Consider the following 20,594-nt stretch of genomic DNA (forward strand, 5'->3'; position numbering starts at 1 on the left):
CCCAACAGTGCTGGAAAGAAGGGTACCCCCCCCCCCAAAAAAAACACCAGACCAGCAACAACAGCAGCCCACCTTTTACTGTTTTAAAAGTAAAGGGTCTTATAGAAGCGTGCAAAATAAAAGACCCCTGCGCTTTTATTATACTGGACTAAGGGGGAAGAAGGGGATCTCGTTGCAAAACCGAGCGAGCCCTGAAAACAGGGTGGGCGGAAACATTCCCGAGAGCAAGATAGTCCAGCTGCAGTTGCGAGAGGCCTCCCCCTCTTTCCCTTCCCCAAGTTTTGAAACGGATCTCCCTGCTTTTTGCACGCAGCGATGGACCACCGAGGCGCTATTCAAAAGAGAGGCGCCTAGCGATGCTGGCTGGCCCCAGGCCGGCTAAAGAAGAGCAACATCTCTCTGGTTCGCCTCACCTCGGCCTCCGCTCACTCTCTCCCCGCCTCCCTCCCATTCCCTCCAGGGATGATCCTCCTCCTAAGTCGGAAGGGCTGCTGAGGTCAGAGAAAGACGCCAGCTGAGTTTGGGACGCAGCAGCGACAGCGAAGGCGTTTTTGCGCGGAAAGTGAATGACGGCGCAAGTCGAGAGTTGACGCTTCTTTTGCACCAATAATAGCACCCTCTGCCCAAAAAGCCAGGTAGGGTACCTGGTGGGGGCTCCATGATGCGGGCCAGGGTTCCGCCGAGATGGGTGCCGTTTCCTCCACGCACCCGGGACAGTCTCAGGTCTGCAAGATGCGCCTGATCTTGGACGAAGCGGCGACGGGAGCCTGGGTTTAAAGGGATTCCCTGGAGCAAAGCAAAAGTCTTCCTGGGGATGGCTGTGAATCCGGAAGATGACGACGTCCCCCTCATTCTCACCTTGGATGAGGGCAGAAGTCAGGGTCCCGAGCCGGAGGGGCTACCCAGCGAAAGTAAGTTCAACTCCCTCCCTTCATTTGTTTGCTGCACAGTTTGCACCCCCTGCAACGAGGCTGGTGTCCTTTGGCAGCTGCGTACACACGCCATACTTTTTAAAGCCCATTTTCTCCACCAAAGGATCCTGCGGGAACTGTGGTTTCTCCATCTTCGGAGCTACAATTCCCAGCGCCCTTGACAAACTACAGTTCCCTGGGATCTTTGGTGGCCACGGCGAAACATAACTTTAAAAGTATGGTGTGTACACAGCTAAGTGGTAGGGCAGATACGTCTACAAGTTATTTTTAAAAAATGAACCTTTATAACGAGATTTTGCTGAGATCTCGGGATGCAAGCGCAACCGAAAACAATTTGAGAAAGTAAAAATTAGAACATGCAGAACCACTCTAATGATGAGCAGAATTGATGTTTCCTTACCAGTTAAAAGCCTGGGCGGCGGGGGGCGGGGGGGCGGGCAAGAGGAATTATTGGGCCCTTGGCTCAAGTGTAACAGACTAGGTGCCAGGTGAACAGTTCTGCGGAGCGTGTTCCAAATTCAAGGCAATGCTGCAAGAAAGGCCCTTTCCCCAATGTTGTACATCTTGATGTGGGCACCCAAAGGCCCATAGATCAGAGACGTTCTGCCGCTCCATTGTAGAACATTAGCTTACTCCATGGAGGCTGGTCCATTAAGGCAAATGGGACACAGCTCCACCAGCCTTAGTTTGCCTTCAGCCAGCCCTCACCTTCCTCCCTTCCTACAACCAGTCAGGGGGGTGTCTTTGCCTGCCATCAGTTGCTCTGGCTCCACTCATTGTTGGTCTCTTGGCCTTTTACCTTTCTAGTCTCTGCTGTCTGCTTTGCATTCAGAATTCTTGCCCCAGCTTCAATCCCTGGTGTCTGCAGGTAGGGATGGGAAGGGAACCCCAGTCCAAAATCCTGGAGAGCTGCAGCCAGTCAGTGTAGACAGTACAGTGGTCCCTTGGTTCTCAGACTTAATCTGTTCCGGAAGTATGTTCTAAAACCAAGGCGTTCCAAAACCAAGGCGCGCTTTCCCATAGAAAGTACAGTAATGCAAAACAAATTAATCGGTTCCATACTTTTAAAAACGACCACCAAAACAGCAATTTAACATGAATTTTACTATCTAACGAGACCACCGATCCATAAAATGAAAGCAATAATCAATGTGCTGTACTATAAAATAAATAAGACAGTTTTGTAGACGATAAAAATCAAAATTATTATTATTTTTTCTTACCTGCACTGTTGATAGTCATTGTTTGAATGGGGGGCTTTTATCCATTTCTGCAGTCATACAATCAATCAGTAGCTGAACTGGGTTCCACACAGTCACAAAAACAAACTAATCGAAAAAGCCTCAAAAAACAAATTGAGGGGGCGGAGGGCATTTTGTGGTTCAGCTCAGGTGCTAAAATGTCTTGGGCTGGCTCTGCCCTCTCGATTTGTAATGTCGTGGTTGCCGTGGCCAGTATCTCTCAGCCAAAATTTTCCCCGGACTGTTTAAAAAATTCTCCTGCAAATAAAGAATGAGGGAGACAGGCGTTGCACGTCAGAGAGGGTATTGCACACAGTGCTGGATTTACGTATAAGCTAAACAAGCTATAGCTTCGGGCCCCACTCTCTTGGGGCCCCCCAAAAAATTTAAAGGAAAAAAACTGGATGTACATTTCCAAAATATAAGATAAAAAACAAATAAAATAAAACCTACATACAGCAACCGTGTTTGGTGTTGTGTAGGCTCCTATGATGTAAGTAATGGGCCCTGCCTGCTAGCCTGCTCTCTAAAATATCACTGGTTTGCTCATTTCTCTATATATAAGGTGCCTATATTCTTCTTAACTGTATTTCAGTTCAACAATTACTTTGATAAAATACATATTTTGTTATGTGCAAATGGTTATAGATACCTATTAGGTCTATAAATTACCATATAGCATATATTCAACACAAAAAACGGCAACAATTTGTTGTTGACAAAGGACAGCTGGACATATAAAGGGCCCCATTACCTTCAGTAGCTTAGGGCCTCATCAAACCTAAATCCGGCCCTGGTTGCACACATGGGGAGCCAATACGGAGGAGGCCTTGTTTGTTCCAATATGAATGGAGTGCAAGAGAGGAGGAGGAGGAGGAAAGAAAGACAGATACATTCCAGGGACCAGCCTGGATTATCCCCTCCTGGCCACCTTCCAAAAGGTACACCTAATATTAGCTTTCGTTCAGACTGCCAGTTGGTTTTTAGAGGTATTCACCACACATGCAAACACGAAAGCGTGAGGAGTGGATTCTAAGTACCAAGGCTTCCCAAACTAATTTCATGTCCTCCCTGTTCAAAAAAGCACAGAAATGCAGTGTTCTGGCTCATAAGCTCGACTTGGCAGTAGCTTGCGCTTGGAACCCCTCGGGCACTGAAAGTGGAAGGAAGAAAGAGAAGGCAGCAGCAATCAGCCACAGCTCTAACCACTGGACAGATGTTTCTGTTTGGTATTTATACAATACTACGTATGGAACTAGGATGGGCAAAATGAGATTTCAAGGCAGGGGGGCTACCAGCAGCAGGACAAATCTTCCGCCTGCGCTTCCTTGGGCAAAGGAGTTTCTTACCAGCGTCAGAGTGACTAAGGCAACTAAATCCAGCAGGCCCATGTTGTGATTTCATGCTGGCCAAACCCATCGTTTTTCTATTTTTTTAAAAATAAATAAATCCAAAATGCCCTGAAAACTGACAAGAAGCAGAAACATGGCAATCAAACCTTGCCAAACGGATGCGTTCCCTGGGAGGCCATGAAAATCTAATCTCTGTTTGTTTTCCAGCCGTTGTTCCGCTCTGTGTGTCAAATGTTCCGAGTCAGCGACAACGAGCGAAAAACAACAACACCCACGTTGTCATCTCAGAACTGCAGTTTGAATGTCTCCTAGTGCTTTGAAAACCTTTTATCGTCTCACAACCACCTGTTCCCACAACATGGAGCCGTTTAACGACAGCAGTCGCATATTAACATTGCTTTCCCGCCCATCCCTCAGTGCAAAACGGAAAAGGGAAAACTCCTTTACTCTTTCATTTTCAACTATAGCAAAGGAATGCACCGAAGTATAGTGTTTTGTTAAAAAAATTATTGGTGCTTCCACATAAAAAATAACAAATAGAAAAAACAACAGATAAAAACATTCAATCAACATATAAACAAATACAATAAACAATACTAATGACAATAAAATAAAAACTGATACATACCTCAACAACACAGAAACACAGGAATCTATTAATTAAATTCTTATTTTGAATCTTATTTAGGGGGACTTCCCCCGTTCTCTCTTCTGCGTTCAATTTCTAATCTACTTTAGTAACTTTGTAACTAGTTTAACAATCATTCACCATACTTCTTAATCTTCAAATAAACATCTTATACAACTTATATCATTCAACTTATTATTATCACATAAAATCATATTTCAAATCTTAACTTTTTATATCCTTTTTTCTCTTAACTTAGTAAAACTATTGCTGTTATTACTTCTAATTCCTACCTTAATAATATAATCAAAACATTATCATAAAGAGCCTAAATATTTCTTCCCTTCTCCAAATCGCTTGTTTCCCTCTGACGTAGGAGTACCTTGATTAGCCATCCTGATACATCTCATAAATTCCTTTACCCCTGAAGTATAGTGTTTTGAAGGTGCCCAAGTCATGCTGCCTCCTTGCACGCAAGGATCCTATTTCAAGTATTCCGGATAAAGTTCTCAAGGACAGCTGAATACGATTTTTTGCCTGTTGTATGAAAGCAACAGCCTATCTAGTCATACCAGTGTTAGAAACTCAGATATATAAGCTAGACACCAAATGGCTCCTTAAACCAAAGTTACGGTCACCAAAACGGAATGTCTAGTTGCCAACGGGGGGCAAGACGGCTCTAAAGTCTTATTTTTCAAATGATTGACTGACTGTGATTCATTTGCAGTTAAATATCTGGCTAGTTTAGATGATAGACTTGAGCTAGGTCAGAACTTTGGAACCTCAAAGAAGAAGAGCCAGTTGATCCTGTCCACATATCTGTTGGCCTATTATTCTAACCTCTTTTTTCTTTATGGTGACACAGACCATTCATAATGTAGGGATATTCTACACAACTGTGAGCAGGGCAGTGAGGTGGGGGCAAATGAAGAAATGCTACAACAATTAACGATAACGTTCTTCACTGCTCCTGCTCAGGTTGCACAGAAAAAGCATTTTGGGTTCCTGTGTGGAGAAGAGCTTTCTTTCCTGCATTGGCTTTGTACTGAAAATTAGAGTCTTACTTCATAGACCTATAAACGCAACACATGTGCTGAATCACCAGGGAGTTTTCACCTTTTCAAAGAAGCGGGTGTGTGGAGTCTTAAGTGGCTTGCTGTACTAGAATTTAAACTAGGCCGACAATAAATGATTGTATAGTCTGTATAGTTGTACCTTGGTTCTCAAACGCCTTGGTACTCAAAACAACTTTGAACCCAAACACTGCAAACCCGGAAGTAAGTGTTCCAGTTTGCGAACTTTGTTTGGAAGTCGAACCTGCTTCGTTTTGAGTGTTATGCTGAGATCTGTCTGTTTTTGCTATTTATTTTGTGTTTTTGTTTTTGCGGCTCTTTTTTTGTGACTGTGTGGAACCCAGTTCAGCTACTGATTGATTGATTGTGTGACTGCAGTACATTGTTTATTGCTTTCAATTTATGGATCAATGGTCTTGTTAGATAGTAAAAGTCATGTTAAATGGCTGTTTTAGGGGTTGTTTGTCTGGAACGGATTAATCCATTTTGCATTACTTTCTATGGGAAAGTGTGCCTTGGTTTTGGAATGCTTTGGTTTTGGAACTGACTTCTGGAATGGATTAAGTTTGAGAACCAAGGTACCACTGTATTTGCAAACATCCCCACAGAAAGATGTGCCTTGGAAGTGTACAGTTGTAGCTGGGATAGATCTTCAGAGTGGTGTTTGATTGAGTAAATGAGCCTGGAATTCCGTATAAACATCATCAGTATCTTCATGAATTTAAAAAGGTAAAGGACCCCTGACAGTTGCGGCGCTCATCTCGCTTTACTGGCCGAGGGAGCCGACATTTGTCCACAAAAAGTTTTTCCGGGTCATGTGGCCAGCATGACTAAGCCGCTTCTGGCGAAACCAGAGCAGCGTATGGAAATGCCGTTTCCCTTCCCGCCGGAGCGGTACCTATTTATCTACTTGCACTGGTGTGCTTTTGAACTGCTAGGTTGGCAAGAGCTGGGACCGAGCAATGAGAGCTTACCCCGTCGCAGGGATTTGAACCGCCGACCTTCTGATCAGCAAGCCCTAGGCTCAGTGGTTTAGACCAGTGTTTTTCACTGATGTTGTCTGGTGTGCCGTGGGAAAAATTTGTTTATTTGATTCCTATTCAAGAGAATTACTTTATATATAGTCAATATATTTTTTAACATTTTCTAATGGTGGTGTGCCTCGTGATTTTTTTCATGAAACAAGTGTGCCTTTGCCCCAAAAAGGTTGAAAAACACTGGTTTAGACCACAGTGCCACCCGCGTGCCCCTACATGAATTTAGAACAGAGCAAAAAAACTTGAAGGTCTTGGATTAATGCCTCAGGAGATGCAAACTATTTTAAAATCTATATCTATAGCTACCTTTTTGGGTGTCTGCCTCCCTGAAAGTTTAAATCCTGAAAGATGCCACAGGAGTTTTCCAAAATAAATCCTGTGTTGTGGTTCTGTCAGCCAAGCAACAGCTTTCAAACAGGTCGATCTGCTTCTGTCATCTTGTCTTTCCTCTGTGTGTGTTCAGAAGAAGAAATCCTGACTCTGCAATGCCGGAGAGAAGCAAGCCTGTTGCACGATCTCTTTTTGACAGACTCGCCCAAGCTTGGCCCATTTAGTACAGGGTGGAGAGGGAGAGAGAGAGAGAGAATGTGTATGCTGGACAGAATTGATTGCATTTGGAAGACAGGAACTATTTTATTTTCCCTTTGGCAATCGTTTCTACATAGGTTTGAAGAATTCCTGCTTACTTTGGCTGCTAAATTCCGACAGCCAGCTACAAGTACTCCCTATCTGTTTGCATGTATTTTCACTTGCTAGAAGGGTTGTGCCACAATAATCATACCAGGTATTCAGCAAGGCTTGGTTCTCCTCGTGGTTTTGTCTTTCCCGCACCTCTTTGGCAAATGCTTTGGGGCTTTTAATTTTTTTTTTACAATCAAGTAGTCTTATGAAATACCTAAGCAGATCAAAGATTGTTTTGCCTATTGATAAAATCCAGAAGTCTTAACTGGGAGCGATGAGGTATTGGAAAGTCTCAAAATGCAATTGGGAAAGGCTAGAGGTTTCTGTGCAGGGACAGATAAAAGAGGCAGTGCCCAGTGACATGATAATTTTGTCTTTGTCCTCCACCAGTTACAGTACTCCCATCTCGTGCTCCCATCATATGGACGGTTTATTTTATTTTAGTATTCGAATTTATTGCACGGTCTACGTGGCCGGGCGCCGAGACCTAAATTGGGAACAGTGCGTGTAACGTTTTGTTTGAATCTCAAAGGCAGGGGTTTGTTCAGCCTGTTAGCCAGCTGAACATCGTGAGTTAGTAAACATTTGCTTTTCCCTTCCTTTTTTATGACGGCATATGGAAGCTGTTCCTATCTAGAGGGCTGCCAGAATGGCTTCCAACGCTCAGATGAATGGAGATGCTTGCATCCCACAACTATCATTCCACAGGCCTGGCGTAAGCGAGACAGCTGGCTTGGATGGACCTCTTGGGATAAGTCACAGGGGCATGAAGGCAGCGTTGCCATCTGTGCGGTGGATCGACACGCGTTTCCTCGCAGCTTCTCTCTCTGTGTTCCACAAACTTTGCAAGGCTTTAGCTCGGGGGTGGGAAATGATTTTTTAAAATGTGGGGTGGATGTGGCCCCGAAATTAGAAGACGCCTGCTTCTTGGGAGAAAAGCAATGACAAACCTAGACAGCATATTAAAAAGCAGAGACATCACCTTGCCAACAAAGGTCCATATAGTTAAAGCTATGGTTTTCCCAGTAGTAATGCACGGAAGTGAGAGCTGGACCATAAAGAAGGCTGATCGCCGAAGAATTGATGCTTTTGAATTATGGTGCTGGAGGAGACTCTTGAGAGTCCCATGGACTGCAAGAAGATCAAACCTATCCATTCTTAAAGAAATCAGCCCTGAGTGCTCACTAGAAGGACAGATCCTGAAGTTGAGGCTCCAGTACTTTGGCCACCTCATGAGAAGGGAAGACTCTCTGGAAAAGACCCTGATGTTGGGAAAGATGGAGGGCACAAGGAGAAGGGGACGACAGAGGATGAGATGGCTGGACAGTGTTCTCGAAGCTACTAACATGAGTTTGGCCAAACTGCGAGAGGCAGTGAAGGATAGGCGTGCCTGGCGTGCTCTGGTCCATGGGGTCACGAAGAGTCGGACACGACTGAACGACTGAACAACAACAACAACAACGGATGTGGCCCAGAGGCAAAAGTGGGCAGAAGAACGAGTGTAAATTTCACCTTTGTACATTAGGCTGGTTTACACACGCACGCACGCACGCACACACACACACACACGTTTCCTCCACCCTGGCTAGCAAGCTGCATTGTCAGTGTTCAAGGATGCAGGCTGGTGCCATTGTGGATGCCTTTATAAAAAGGTGAATGAATGAAGATTGGCAATTCCACCTAATAATAATAATTTATTTGTTAGCTTGCTTGCTTGCTTGCTGCCCATCTGACTGGGTTTCCCCAACCACTCTGGGCAGCTTTCAGTAAATTATAAAACCACAATAAAGCCTCAAACATTAAAAACTTCCCTATACATGGCTGCCTTCAGATGTCTTCTAAAAGTCAAATAGTTGTTTATCTCCTTGACATCTGATGGTAGGGCATTACACAGGGAGGGAGCCACGACTGAGAAGGCCCTCTGCCTGGTTCCCTGTAACCTCACTTCTAGCAGTGAGGGGACCACCAGAAGGCCCTCGGAGCTGGACCTCTGGGTCCAGTCTGGACGATGGGGGTGGAGGTGCTCCTTCGGGTATACAGGCCCGAAGCCGTTTAAGCCATATTAGGCTTAAAGCGTGACAATAAAGAGACCTTTCCCCTCTCTTTTCCCGCTTCGACCCAGATGGAGGCAACTATGACTTGGTTAGTGACACGTCCAGCCCGGCCTCTGGGGACTGCCACCCTCGACGGAGCTGCGGAGGACGACAAAATTGGGAAATGAACTACCAGGAGTCGGCAATTTACCTCCAGGTGGGCCCTTTTCTTTGCGTTACCTGGCAGAGAAAGGAGAGGGTGTAAATTAAGAGAGTGTATGGCTGACAAACTGAATTCCTTGAAGCGCAACAGATTCCAGCTTCTTTCAGTGGTCCTCACCGAAGCTGCTTGCTGTTGGTTTCCCTCCTTGCTCCTTATTCCTGTCCCTGCAAGTAGAACGTCGTGCTGCATTTGTCACTTGGACGTAATAACATTATTAGAGAGTTGCATCCAGTGCTGCGCTTGCAAACTTGTGCTTCGACAGCTGGACTTCCCTTTTTCTTGCCTCCTAAATCTGTACCACTCTGCAAGCTAAGGAAGATCTCCACGGCCTAAACACGTTTCCACATTATGTTGGTTTGGGCTGGCTGTTTCCAGGCATTAACTTCAGTGCTGGATAAAGATACAACCAGTAGATAAGACAGATAAAAGAAAGTACCGTACTTTTCTGTGTATAAGACGCCCCAATGTATAAGATGCTCCCTCTCTTTTGGGACTCAAAATTGAGAAAATGGGGGGAAATTGCCCAGAGTTGTTGAGCTTTTTAAAGGAGGGACATTGCCAAGACTAGTATTTTGGAGGGAGGCCAGATAAAAGAAAATACTTCCTTTATGTATAAAACATGCTCAAATGTATGCTGGAAATGTAAAGAAAAATAAGGCATCCTTGATCATATGTGATGGAATTGCAAGGTGGTAAAGGGATTTTGGGAAATGATATATAATGAGTTGTTGAAAATAACTTGTTAAAAAGCCTGAATCCTGTCTGCAAGTTCTAGCGTTACGAGATAAGGAGAAAAGCTTTTCTTTGTTCGCTTCACAAAAGTGGACTGCCAAGACCCTCATGTGGGCCATGTGGAAGAAAGGTTTTGGGAACTGCTGGCTTACATACTAATACATTGGGCTTGCTCCCTCTAGCGTATTTATATGTGTGTGGATTTTGTTGATTAAAACCCTAAATCAGGAAGGAGAAAACAACGACAAATTCTTCACGCACCCCAAGGATGCCAAAGCGCTCTCTGCCTACCTCTTTGTACACAACCATCCCTTCTACCTAATGGAGCTGACCACAGCGTTGATGCTCCTGATGCTCTCCCTTTGTGAGGCGCCCGCGGTCCCTATGCTTCGCCTCGGCATCTATGTAAGTATCTTAAGAATCAGGCGGAGGGGGTGGGCTTTAGCAGACGTCGGCAGAAAATTGAAGATTGGCTATGCAATGCAATTAACGGGCCAATGCAGCCGCTGGTGGAATCTAGACACATTTTAAAAAGTTGTGAAAATGCTTTTTAAAAAACCCCACGTTTTGAAAAATATATTGAATTTTCCATAACTCACTGTTGCCATCTAGTGTCACATTTGTGTGATGCACTTTACAACACACTTGAAACATTTTTATTTGCAGCTGTGTAGCTGAGTCTGCTCTGTCTGTATCTTCGAACCATGTTTATTCGTAAAATTTGGGTGATATACAGGGGTACGGTGTAACTAAAGGGCCTTGTGTTTCCATTGTTCCCAAATGCTTAGCTCCGGAGCATAGAGAGCAACTCCTTCTCGGTGTTCTTCCTGCACACCTTCTCCAGAGTGACCCTAGGAGCCTATCCTCTGTGGCCTCACCTTCTTTCTAATTATTATCAGCCTCCCATCTGCCAACAGCTGCTGTTTGAATTTAAAAAAATGGCGTGTTTAATGCAGGACAACATTTAACTACGACGATACCCCTCTCACCCGACTGGGTTGCCCTAGCCACTCTGTGTGGCTCCCAGCATAATATAAAAACACAGGGAGACATCAAACATTAAAAACTTCCCAATACAGGGCTGCTTTCAGATGTCTTTGGAAAGCTATGTAGTTGTTTCCTTGACATCTGATGGGAGGGCGTTCCACAGGGTAGGTGCCACTACCGAGAAGGCCCTCTGCCTGGTTCCCTGTAACTTCACTTCTCACAGTGAGGGAACCACCAGAAGGCCCTCAGAGCTGGACCTCAGTGTCTGGGCTGAATGACGGGGGTGGAGACGCTCCTTCAGGTATACTGGGTTGTATTTCACATTGCATATAGTTTGATCTCTTAAAAAAGGAAAGGATAATTCACTTTGCTAATATATATCGATGTTCTCCAGCTCTGGTGGTGGGTGTGGGGGAAGAGGAACAGATTTCCACAGAATGATGGGTTGCTACATGAGCACTAGGTTTTAACAAATTTAAATTGGTGAAACAACAAAGCCAGTTTGTTGAACCCATGTTCTTGTTCTTTGCCTGCCTGGTTACAGGTCCATGCGACCTTGGAGCTGCTTGCCCTGACCGTTGTGGTGTTTGAGCTCTCTATGAAGATGAGGTGGCTGGGCCTTCACACCTACATTCGACACAAAAGGACCATGGTCAAGGTAGACTGCTAGTAACCCTCTCGCCTAATTGATCTGCACTGTTGCGGGAACCAGAGTGTAACCCTCTACAACATTTTTTTTTACTCGAAAACAAATCCCACTCTTCCTCCACCTTCTCTTTTAATTTAAACAATGTATTGCCTTCTAAACCAGTACAGTTGTACCTTGGTTCTCAAACGCCTTGGGACTCAGACAACTTGGAACCCAAACACTGCAAACCCGGAAGGAAGTGTTTGGTTTGCAAACTTTTTTTGGAAGCCGAACATGCTGTGTTTTGAGCAGGGGTCCCCAGACTTACTGGACCTCGGGCCGCTTCCTCCAGCACCGATCGCGCGGAGGGCGGGGGAGTGTGCGCCCACACGCTATTTCCGGCTCACTTTTGGGTCGATGGAACACCGGAAATAGCTTGTGCGCATGCGCAAGCTTCATTTTCCGGCACACTTTCGGGTTGGTGGAATGCCGGAAATAGCTTGTTAGCGTGCATACGGGCCTCTGCAGACCCGGAAGTGCGCAGGAAATGACACCTGCGCTGACCAGAAAGTGGGCAGCCGTGCTGTGCCGGTAAGAGCGGGCGGTGGGGGTCGCCGGGGGCCGGATAAATGAGCCCCTTGGGCCGCATCTGGCCCGTGGGCCTTAGTCTGGGGACCCCTGGTTTTGAGTGTTACGCTTCCAATTTGAGTGTTACGCTGAGGTCTGTCTGTTTTTGCTATTTATTTTGTGTTTTTGTGGCTTTTTTGTTTTGTTTCTGTGACTGTGTGGAATCCAGTTCAGCTATTGATTGATTGATTGATTGTGTGACTGTATCTCAGTTAAACACAAGAATAAGAAATACCGGTACCTTTAAAACAAGACTTAAACCCCAACTATGGTAAAGACCCATTCATCCAGCTTGAAAAGCCTGTTGGAACAAAAAATGTCTTCAACTGTTTCTGGAAAGTGCAGCTAGCAGGAGCTTGTTGTATCTCGATAGGAAAACCGTTCCTGTAGCCTGGGTCTGTCAGTTGCGTCTGAGCCATGTGGTTTGGCAATTTGGGGAGGGGTGTGTGTGTTTTGACAAGATGTCCCATGCCCCGTCCTTCTGAATCTTGTCTTATCTCAACTCGCCATTTGCATCTGCAGCTCTTTCTGTTCCTACAGATGTTGATGGGTTACTCTGCAGAGCAAAAGGTGGTTTGTGATTACGATTATCAGTCTTAGGTCCAGCCTTTTACTGTCATCTTTGGGGACTCCCGTTGTCGTGCATAACCACCCTCCCAAACCACTGCAACCTTACTTTTGGCCAATTATTTTCAACAGATGCTACTTTCTCTATGGCTTTATTATTGTATCAGAGGAACATGGGAATATGCCTTATACTGAGTCAGACTGTTGGTCCACCTAGCTCAAATGTTGTCTACACTGACTGGCAGCTGCTCTCCAGGTTTCCAGACAGGGAGTCTCTTCCCAGCCCTATCTAACAATGCCGGGGATCAAACCTGGAACCTTGAGACGCTGACCTTTCCGCACAGTTACGTAGGGCCTTTGTTGAACTTAGTTTTCAACAGATGCCTTCAGTGTACTTAGATGAGAGAAACCTTGGAATAGCTCCTATGGAACGGAAATGCATTTATGAGTGTAATCAGGTTGAGAATATTACACACTATTTGTTGATTTGCTCACATATACGATGCCCAGAGAATTTTTTCCTATTCTTAATTGGTGGGAAGGGTGGGGCGTAGGGGGCGGGGCACCCCAGGCAGCGTGATCCCGGTAGGGTTCCATCTTGGCTGCCCCGCCCCAAAACATGTGCCATGCCCCTGCGGGCGGGGCGCCATGCCCCCAGAATGCACGACACGCCCCCAGAATGCACGCCACGCCCCTGCGGGCGGTGCACCACGCCCCCAGAACGTGCACCAGCCCCGCCCCCGCCTGCTTCCCGCCCCCGGTGCCGGAGCATGAAGCTCCGCCTCTGATTGGTTCTCAGACCGATCCCGCCAGGAAGTGATAGTTGAACTCTTCGCTGATAAATATCCACAGATTATGCATCTGATAGCCAAATTTTCTCTGGCAGCTAAGAAGCTTCGCTCCAGTTACGTTAATGCATTATAATTCAAAAATTTTATGTTATAATTTTTTATGTTGTAGACCTTTACTCTGTAGACGTTCTAGGTTATATGTGCGTTTTCAGCCTATTCCTGCGATACTAATTTGTTTACTTTAAACCTTCCCCCCCCCTTTTGAACTTTGACTTGTTATAGCCCGGCATGGGATCTGCTGGTGAAGGGCAGGTAATAAATTTTATCGCCACCATCTCTTGTCTTGTTTCCTTGCAGAGCTGTGTTCTGTTGCTGCAGTTTATAGAAGCAATTGTGGTGTTGGTACGTCAGACATCCCATGTCCGGATCACGAGAGCCTTGAGATGCATCTTTCTAGTGGATTGCCGTTACTGTGGAGCTGTCAGAAGGTAATGGGCTGGCTGGCCTCCATTGAACTCTGTGTAGCACTCCTGGCTAGGGTTGGGCGTAGAAAAAGACCGGGAAAATTGGGGGAAAAACAGGTTTCTCCCCGGTTCTTCCCACCCCCCCGCCTTTTTCCCCTGAAAAATTGAAAAAAATAGTTTGATATAGTTTGAATATTCCACACACACTCCCCCCCCCCCATTTTTTCTGAAAAAACTGCTTTGGAAAAAAACGGGGAAACTGCCCCCCCATTTTTCCGGTTTCCCCCCCAGGCCTTCCCATAATCTGGTTTTCAGCATCACGATATATCAGCAGCTAAACATCGTGATGTACCAATATTTCACGATGTCTGAAATAAGGATGGAGCTATGTAGAGGCGCAAAGGGAAAAACCAAGGGGTCCTGCAGACGTTGTTGAACTACAGCTCGCACTATCCCTGTCTATTTGCTGTGCGGAATTGGTGCTGATGTGTGTGAGAGTCCAACCACATCCGGAGGCACCCCATTGGCTGCCCTTGTCTTTCAAGCATGGAAAGGAATATTAGGGAAGAACGTTTTCCTTTGAGCCAACTCCTGACTCAGCTTTCATTTCAGGAACCTACGGCAGATTTTCCAGTCTCTTCCTCCGTTCATTGACATCCTCCTCCTGCTGCTTTTCTTCATGGTCATCTTTGCTATCCTTGGTGTGTACCTTTGAGAGTTATCTGTTCACGAGCAGTTTCGCCCTCGCAGATGTTTTCAGCAAAGAAGGCAGCGCTGTGTTAGAAAGGCACAAGCTACCAAGCAAATAGTTTCTTTGCCAAGGTGAAAACAGGTTTGGGGATGGGGACAGAAGATGATGTAAAAGGCCGAAGCTAAGGAGCTCAGGTCAGCAAACAGATAACAGTGTTGGGTTTTTTTTTTTAAAAAAACCATTCTAGAACAGTTAAACAGTCTGAAAACCATTACCTTTAAAAGCATCTAAAATCAGTTTCTAAAAGTAGTTGAAGTTAAAAGCAGGCTTCCATCCAACAATTTCGGGGTGGCCACTGGCGGTATTCTTGAGCCACCAAATGCCTGGGTAAACAGGCGTGTTTTCAAATTCCTCCTGAGGGTTAGTAATGAGATGTGGGAAGGTTTAGGGGGGTAGCAGAGGATATATTGCTTATTAATATCCTTCCTAACTTGCGCTAGCAAGTTCCTTTATGTAGCAGAGTTACATTCCCCTTTTTACATGCGCAGCAGATAGCTGGTTGCAGGCTCGTGTAAGCCTCTCACTATTATAGAGACAGATTGAAATGTACGTTCCTGGTAAGTTTCCTCGAATCCTTCTTAAAAGAATAGAGATGCGACAATCTTATTCAAAGTCAATAAAAGAAGTTTACTCACGTCAATTCACAGTTGGATTCCTGAAGGCAGACTTAGTTACAAATATGTACATGTGGATCTACCCATATAGGGGAATAATCCCAGTGCTTCTGCTAGCTTGAGAGCTAGCAGAGCAGTCTTAGCTAAAAGCTGGTCAAACGAAGAAGGAAGTCAAAAAGAAGGGGAGGGTGCTGTGTGACTTGTCCTTTTGTTACCTGGACAGGTTAGGTCACGCCCACCTTCTATCACATGCAAAAGGAAGGATGCTCCAGCCCAGGAGGAACAGGAAGTTTCGACTGGCTGGACCAAACATTCCCTTGCATGTCTTCTCTAGCATTACAAGGAATGTTGTACTTGACTGCCTCTCATGGATCACATCCCACAGGAGACAGGGCACCTTCCTGAGAAGGGCATTCCACAAGCCAAGGAACCCTGTCGTGGGCCTGCATGGGAAATAGATTCCGCAAAGTGTGTGCTGATTGGCAAGGACTCTCCTATTGTGGGCCAGAACCAACCAGGCTGCCCCTGGTGGGTGGCAATTCTAACAAGGTGTCCAAATAAACTTAATGCAGGCCACCTAGATGAGAGGCTGGGGGAATCGTTAAAGTGATGGTGCAACATCGTTTCTACTTGCCAGCTGGTTGAATGTCCCATTTATGTGCCCCCTCCTTTATCATTTTGATGCTTAATTTTTTCCTCTCTCTCTCTTCTCCCCCTTCCCCCCCCTAGGCTTTTATTTGTTCTCTCCTAACAAGTCTGATCCTGTAAGTAAAGCGTCAGTTCATGGGCTCTTGAAGGTTTGATCTTTGGGGGTTCTTTGCAAAGCATGACGGGCAACGCGTAAATTGGCAACTGCCTGCAGCTCTTGGCCGCAGCCTCCGTGGATGGGGAAGGGGCAAGGTTGCCATCGTGCCTGAGACTAGGTGGCAGCAGCTGTTGCCTTTGCGGCCAGAGGGTCTTCTAATTAGGGAAGGAAGCTCTCGCTGCTGCTCTTGCATTTTTGTAGGGGACTTCCCTGCAGTTTGTATTGGAAACAAACTCCATGGGGATTATTATAAACACAGCCTCTAAGGGAGCCCTTGGAAGCAATGTGTTGTTTTATGATTCAGGATGTGTTGTGCGACAACAATCAGCAGTAGTTCCATCATCTCATAGATGTTCTTCTTCTGCAGTATTTCAGCACCTTAGAGAACAGCCTTGTGAATCTTTTCGTTCTACTGACTACAGCGAAGTAAGTTGCTGGAGCTTGAGAAATGTTTCTTAAGTCACATGTTACTTAAAGCACATGACTAACAGTTGTGGCTCCCCCCCCCCCAAAAAAAGAATCCTGGGAGCTGAACATTACAGTCCTGGGGGCTGAACATTCTTCTAAAGCCAAGTTGGTGACCATCACTACCTCCTGTGGCAGTGAGTTCCATAGTTTAACTCTGCACTGCCCGAAGAGGGGATTTCTTTTATCTGCCCTGAATCTTCCAGCAAACGATTCCCAAGTCACTCGTGCTTGGGAATAAGCTCCATCAAAATAAGTCCTTTCTTCTATCCAATCTGAATCTTCCAACGCTCAGTTTCATTGGAAGTCCACGAGTCCTAACATTATGAGAGAGGGAGAAAGACTTTTCAGTTGCCGCTTTCTTCATGCTGTATATAATCCTACAAACTTGTGTTGTGTCACCTCTTACCTTCCTGCTCTCTAAACTAAAGGGTTGTTTGTTAAGCGTGCTGGGAATTGTAGCTCTGCGAGGGAACAAGCTACGGCTCCCGTGACTTATTGCGAATAAACTAGATTATCTCTCTTTTGGGTTACAGTTTCCCAGATGTGATGATGCCCTCCTATGCCAGAAGCTCCTGGTCCTGTGTCTTTTTTATCGTGTATCTTTCCATTGAGCTGTACTTCATTATGAATTTGGTAAGTCGCTGCAGGATCAGACCTTCTCATTGAGACGCTTCTTCGTCCATCACCGTTGAGCTTCCAGTTGCCCACCTTAGATGGCCACATGTCTCTTTAGAACAGGGGTGAGGGACATTTTGGCCCATCAGATGTTGCTGAACTACAATTCCTATCTGCGCCCCCTCCCCCCACGACAAGCATGGCTAATGGTCAGGCATGATGGGTGTTGTAATACAGCAACTTTTGGAGGGCCAAAGGTTCACCACACCTCCTTTAGAACAACTGTTCTTTCCAGACTTGCCGTGATTTCTTGGTGATTAATTCCAAAGGTGGGGGGACAGCCTTTGATATTTGGAATAGCTGCAACTTCCAAAGGGGGAACTGTGTTCATCTGCGGCAGCAAAAACGAGGGCGTTTTGTAGCATCATAAAGATGGGCACACTTTGTTTGGCCTATGCTTTTGCGAACTAAATTCCCCGTCATCAGAGAACACTTCCAAGTATCGAGTCCACGAGGGGTTATGCTGTAATGAATTTGCAGGCCTTCTATGGTGCCACAAGACCATTTTCACGCATAAATGGGATGTATGGAATAGCTACTCCTGGAATTTTGTTTTATGGATGGGGCCCATTTCCTCTTCTTTTTTTTTGGTACTTTTTATTTCTTGCAAATATTCCAACAGAGTCTGTCATCAGACACTGCTTATTTTTGAACTGTTGTGATTTACCAGGTGCCCTTAGAATCCAGTGTGCTTCCCTTCCTTCCTTCAAGGGATAACGGTGGCTTTCCATCATGGGGCTTCTCTGGGAGGTTCCCCTTCAAGTATTCTTCGGCCAACCAATTGCCTAGGTAAACAGGAATGTTTAAAAAATTCCTCCCGAAAGCTAATAATGATAGAGACAGGTGCGATTCACTAGGGGGAGCATTCAGCAACTGAGGAGCCACCACTGAGAAGACCCTGTCGGGGTCGGCATGGGAAATTGATCCCAGAAAGTGTGCGCAGCTTGGCAAGGGCTTTCCAGGCCGCAGAGTTTCCCAGCCCTATCAGAGGATGATGGAGGTTCAACCATCAACATTCTGCATGCTAAGCATGTATTCCACCACTATGATATGACCCTTCCCATGATGGGAAAGGCTGCAGCTGCAGAGGGAGGTATTTGAGACCTGCCAGTCCTCCTCTGAGCCTGCTACAGCCTGAATTGGAGAACTTTATTCAGTACAGATGCGATTCCAAAGTTTGTCCCAAACGCTGATCCCTTGTGTGGCCTCTTCCCGCAGCCAAATTCAAGTGCCAACTTCAAAGTCAGGGTGGATTTGATTTAAATCACAATCTAAATCATTAGTAAATAAGACTTGATTTAAATCTTTTTTTTTTTTTTTTTTACAGAAAGACTCATTCTTGCTGGTATATTCTTTAATATTTACAACCAGAAGGTGGTTTCATTTTTGGAATAATAAATTTTCAGAGTAGTTTTTACAGTTATATCAAAAAATGCAGATTTGGTTATACTATTAGAAATACATGGACAGATAATTATGAAATTATTGTGAGGTTTAGATTTGGACAACTTTTCTGCTGTACTTTATTGGAAGGAGAAAAACAATCATTTCCTTAATAACACTTTAAACAATTTATTTAACTAAAGCGATAACATTATAGCATATGGATCCATGTTTGTTAACTGATGTGGTTAAACATTTGTTTGTTTGTTTTTTAAAAACTTAGACTGACTTTTAGCACACATGAAAAACTTATAACAAATTCTTATTTCATACAATGTAGCCTTTGGACTATAATGTAACTTAAACAGAAAACTATTTTTAGAAAGATTTTTCCTCCAAAAGCATTTTATTTTAAAAATCCAATTTAAATCAAAAGAATCCGATTTAAATAAATAAAAAAATCCAATTTTTTTAATTCTTTTTTTTTTTAAACCCATTGATTTTTATCCACCCTGCTCAAAGTGCTTCCTGTTCTGTTGATCAATGACTTGTTGCTGATTAATGGGGAAAAGTTCCTTCTTAGGGTGCTTCTTTCAACACATTCTGGTGCTGTGTAGAACTTAACAGCTGCCAGTTGCAGACTGTAGTTAGACTTCTCCCCCTCCCTCTTCATTTAGCTACTCGCCGTTGTGTTTGATACTTTCAATGATATTGAAAAGAAGAAGTTCAGATCCCTGCTGCTTCACAAACGCACAGCCATACAACACGCCTACCAACTGCTCGTCAGCAAACAGGTATGTGTCTCTCTCCATGTTGCACGCGTGTGCATGTGAACGAGGTAACCATTCTTTGTCCGTGGCAGGCAGCACTCTTGCTAAGTAACACTGCTCTTATAATCTTTGAGTGTTCCAGGAATCTGGTGCTTTCAGTGGATCTGAAGCTCCAAGGTCCTCATGGATCTCAATATATACAGAAGGGTATATTTCACCCTGCGGATGATGCTCATCGACCGATAAGGCTTGACATCAAAGCAGTATAATCAATAAAAACAATAACAATCAATAAAAGATACAATCGGAGCAGTTTTTAAAAGTATTGCTACAGCCAAGATCGCTTAAAAAAAAATGTTTTTTAATCCGTCGCAGAAAAATCTGCATTAAAATCCTTCGAAAACAAAAAAGGTTGTCGCATTGTGCAGCAAATGGGAAAAAACCCACGTATTACAAAACATGCAGGTGAATGTTGATAGAAAAGCTGTTGTAACTGGCATATCAAATTGTATTGCCAAAATATACAAACAGCCATTGGATTTCTTGCTAGATTTGGTTTCTTCACGTGCACTTCTGTTGAGTGTCTGATAATGTTCAGCTTCGTTTATACTTGAGAAAGCACTTACTTATTTAGCTTTTATAAGCATTCAAACAGTAAACGTAACAGATCAGACAGGCAGTTACAAGAAATCAGTATCGTTGATGTATGCACAGGGTCATTACAGTAAGGTAGCACAAGGAATTGCGTATTTAGATCTGGGAACGAAATGGAAGGTTGTATGTTTAACCGAAAAGCTCCCTTTATGTTTGATAAACAGCGTCTTTTATCGTTGGTCTCAATTGCACACGTGGTCCTCAGTGAGCAGAGTGTTTAGGTGTGTGCCTTTCTATCTTGATGTCATTGACTGGTTGGATGCCGTGGAATGATGGGGGGAACCAGCTGGGGAAAGAAGACTCAGAGCCAGAGGATTGGTGGTGGGACAACGATGAGTGGTCAGAGGGAGAAGAGAGAGCAGGCAGACAGGGAGGAGATGTTGGACACCGAAGAGGCAACAGGGTTTAGTGAGCAGGAAGAGTCTGTGGCAGAGAGCAATCCAGAATCAGAGGCAGAAGAGGCGGCTGGAGAGGAGGG

At 44.8% G+C, this 20,594-nt stretch overlaps 1 protein-coding gene across 2 annotated transcripts in view; it reads left to right on the forward strand.

Moving 5' to 3' along the window:
- TPCN1 (two pore segment channel 1) overlaps positions 1 to 20,594 on the forward strand; it is a 47,202-nt gene that overhangs the window by 1,256 nt on the left and 25,352 nt on the right. For both annotated transcript variants that reach the window (XM_033174550.1, XM_033174551.1), the window contains exons 2-11: positions 461 to 911; positions 9,067 to 9,194; positions 10,161 to 10,337; positions 11,464 to 11,577; positions 13,890 to 14,020; positions 14,609 to 14,697; positions 16,091 to 16,125; positions 16,534 to 16,592; positions 17,168 to 17,267; positions 19,370 to 19,486. In XM_033174550.1, the coding sequence (XP_033030441.1) occupies positions 815 to 911; positions 9,067 to 9,194; positions 10,161 to 10,337; positions 11,464 to 11,577; positions 13,890 to 14,020; positions 14,609 to 14,697; positions 16,091 to 16,125; positions 16,534 to 16,592; positions 17,168 to 17,267; positions 19,370 to 19,486 (1,047 nt within the window). In that variant the 5' untranslated portion in view covers positions 461 to 814. The remainder of the gene's footprint in view (positions 1 to 460; positions 912 to 9,066; positions 9,195 to 10,160; positions 10,338 to 11,463; positions 11,578 to 13,889; positions 14,021 to 14,608; positions 14,698 to 16,090; positions 16,126 to 16,533; positions 16,593 to 17,167; positions 17,268 to 19,369; positions 19,487 to 20,594) is intronic.

The sequence above is a fragment of the Lacerta agilis genome, chromosome 17, assembly GCF_009819535.1.
Source record: "Lacerta agilis isolate rLacAgi1 chromosome 17, rLacAgi1.pri, whole genome shotgun sequence".
In the NCBI taxonomy this organism is placed as follows: Eukaryota; Metazoa; Chordata; class Lepidosauria; order Squamata; family Lacertidae; genus Lacerta; species Lacerta agilis.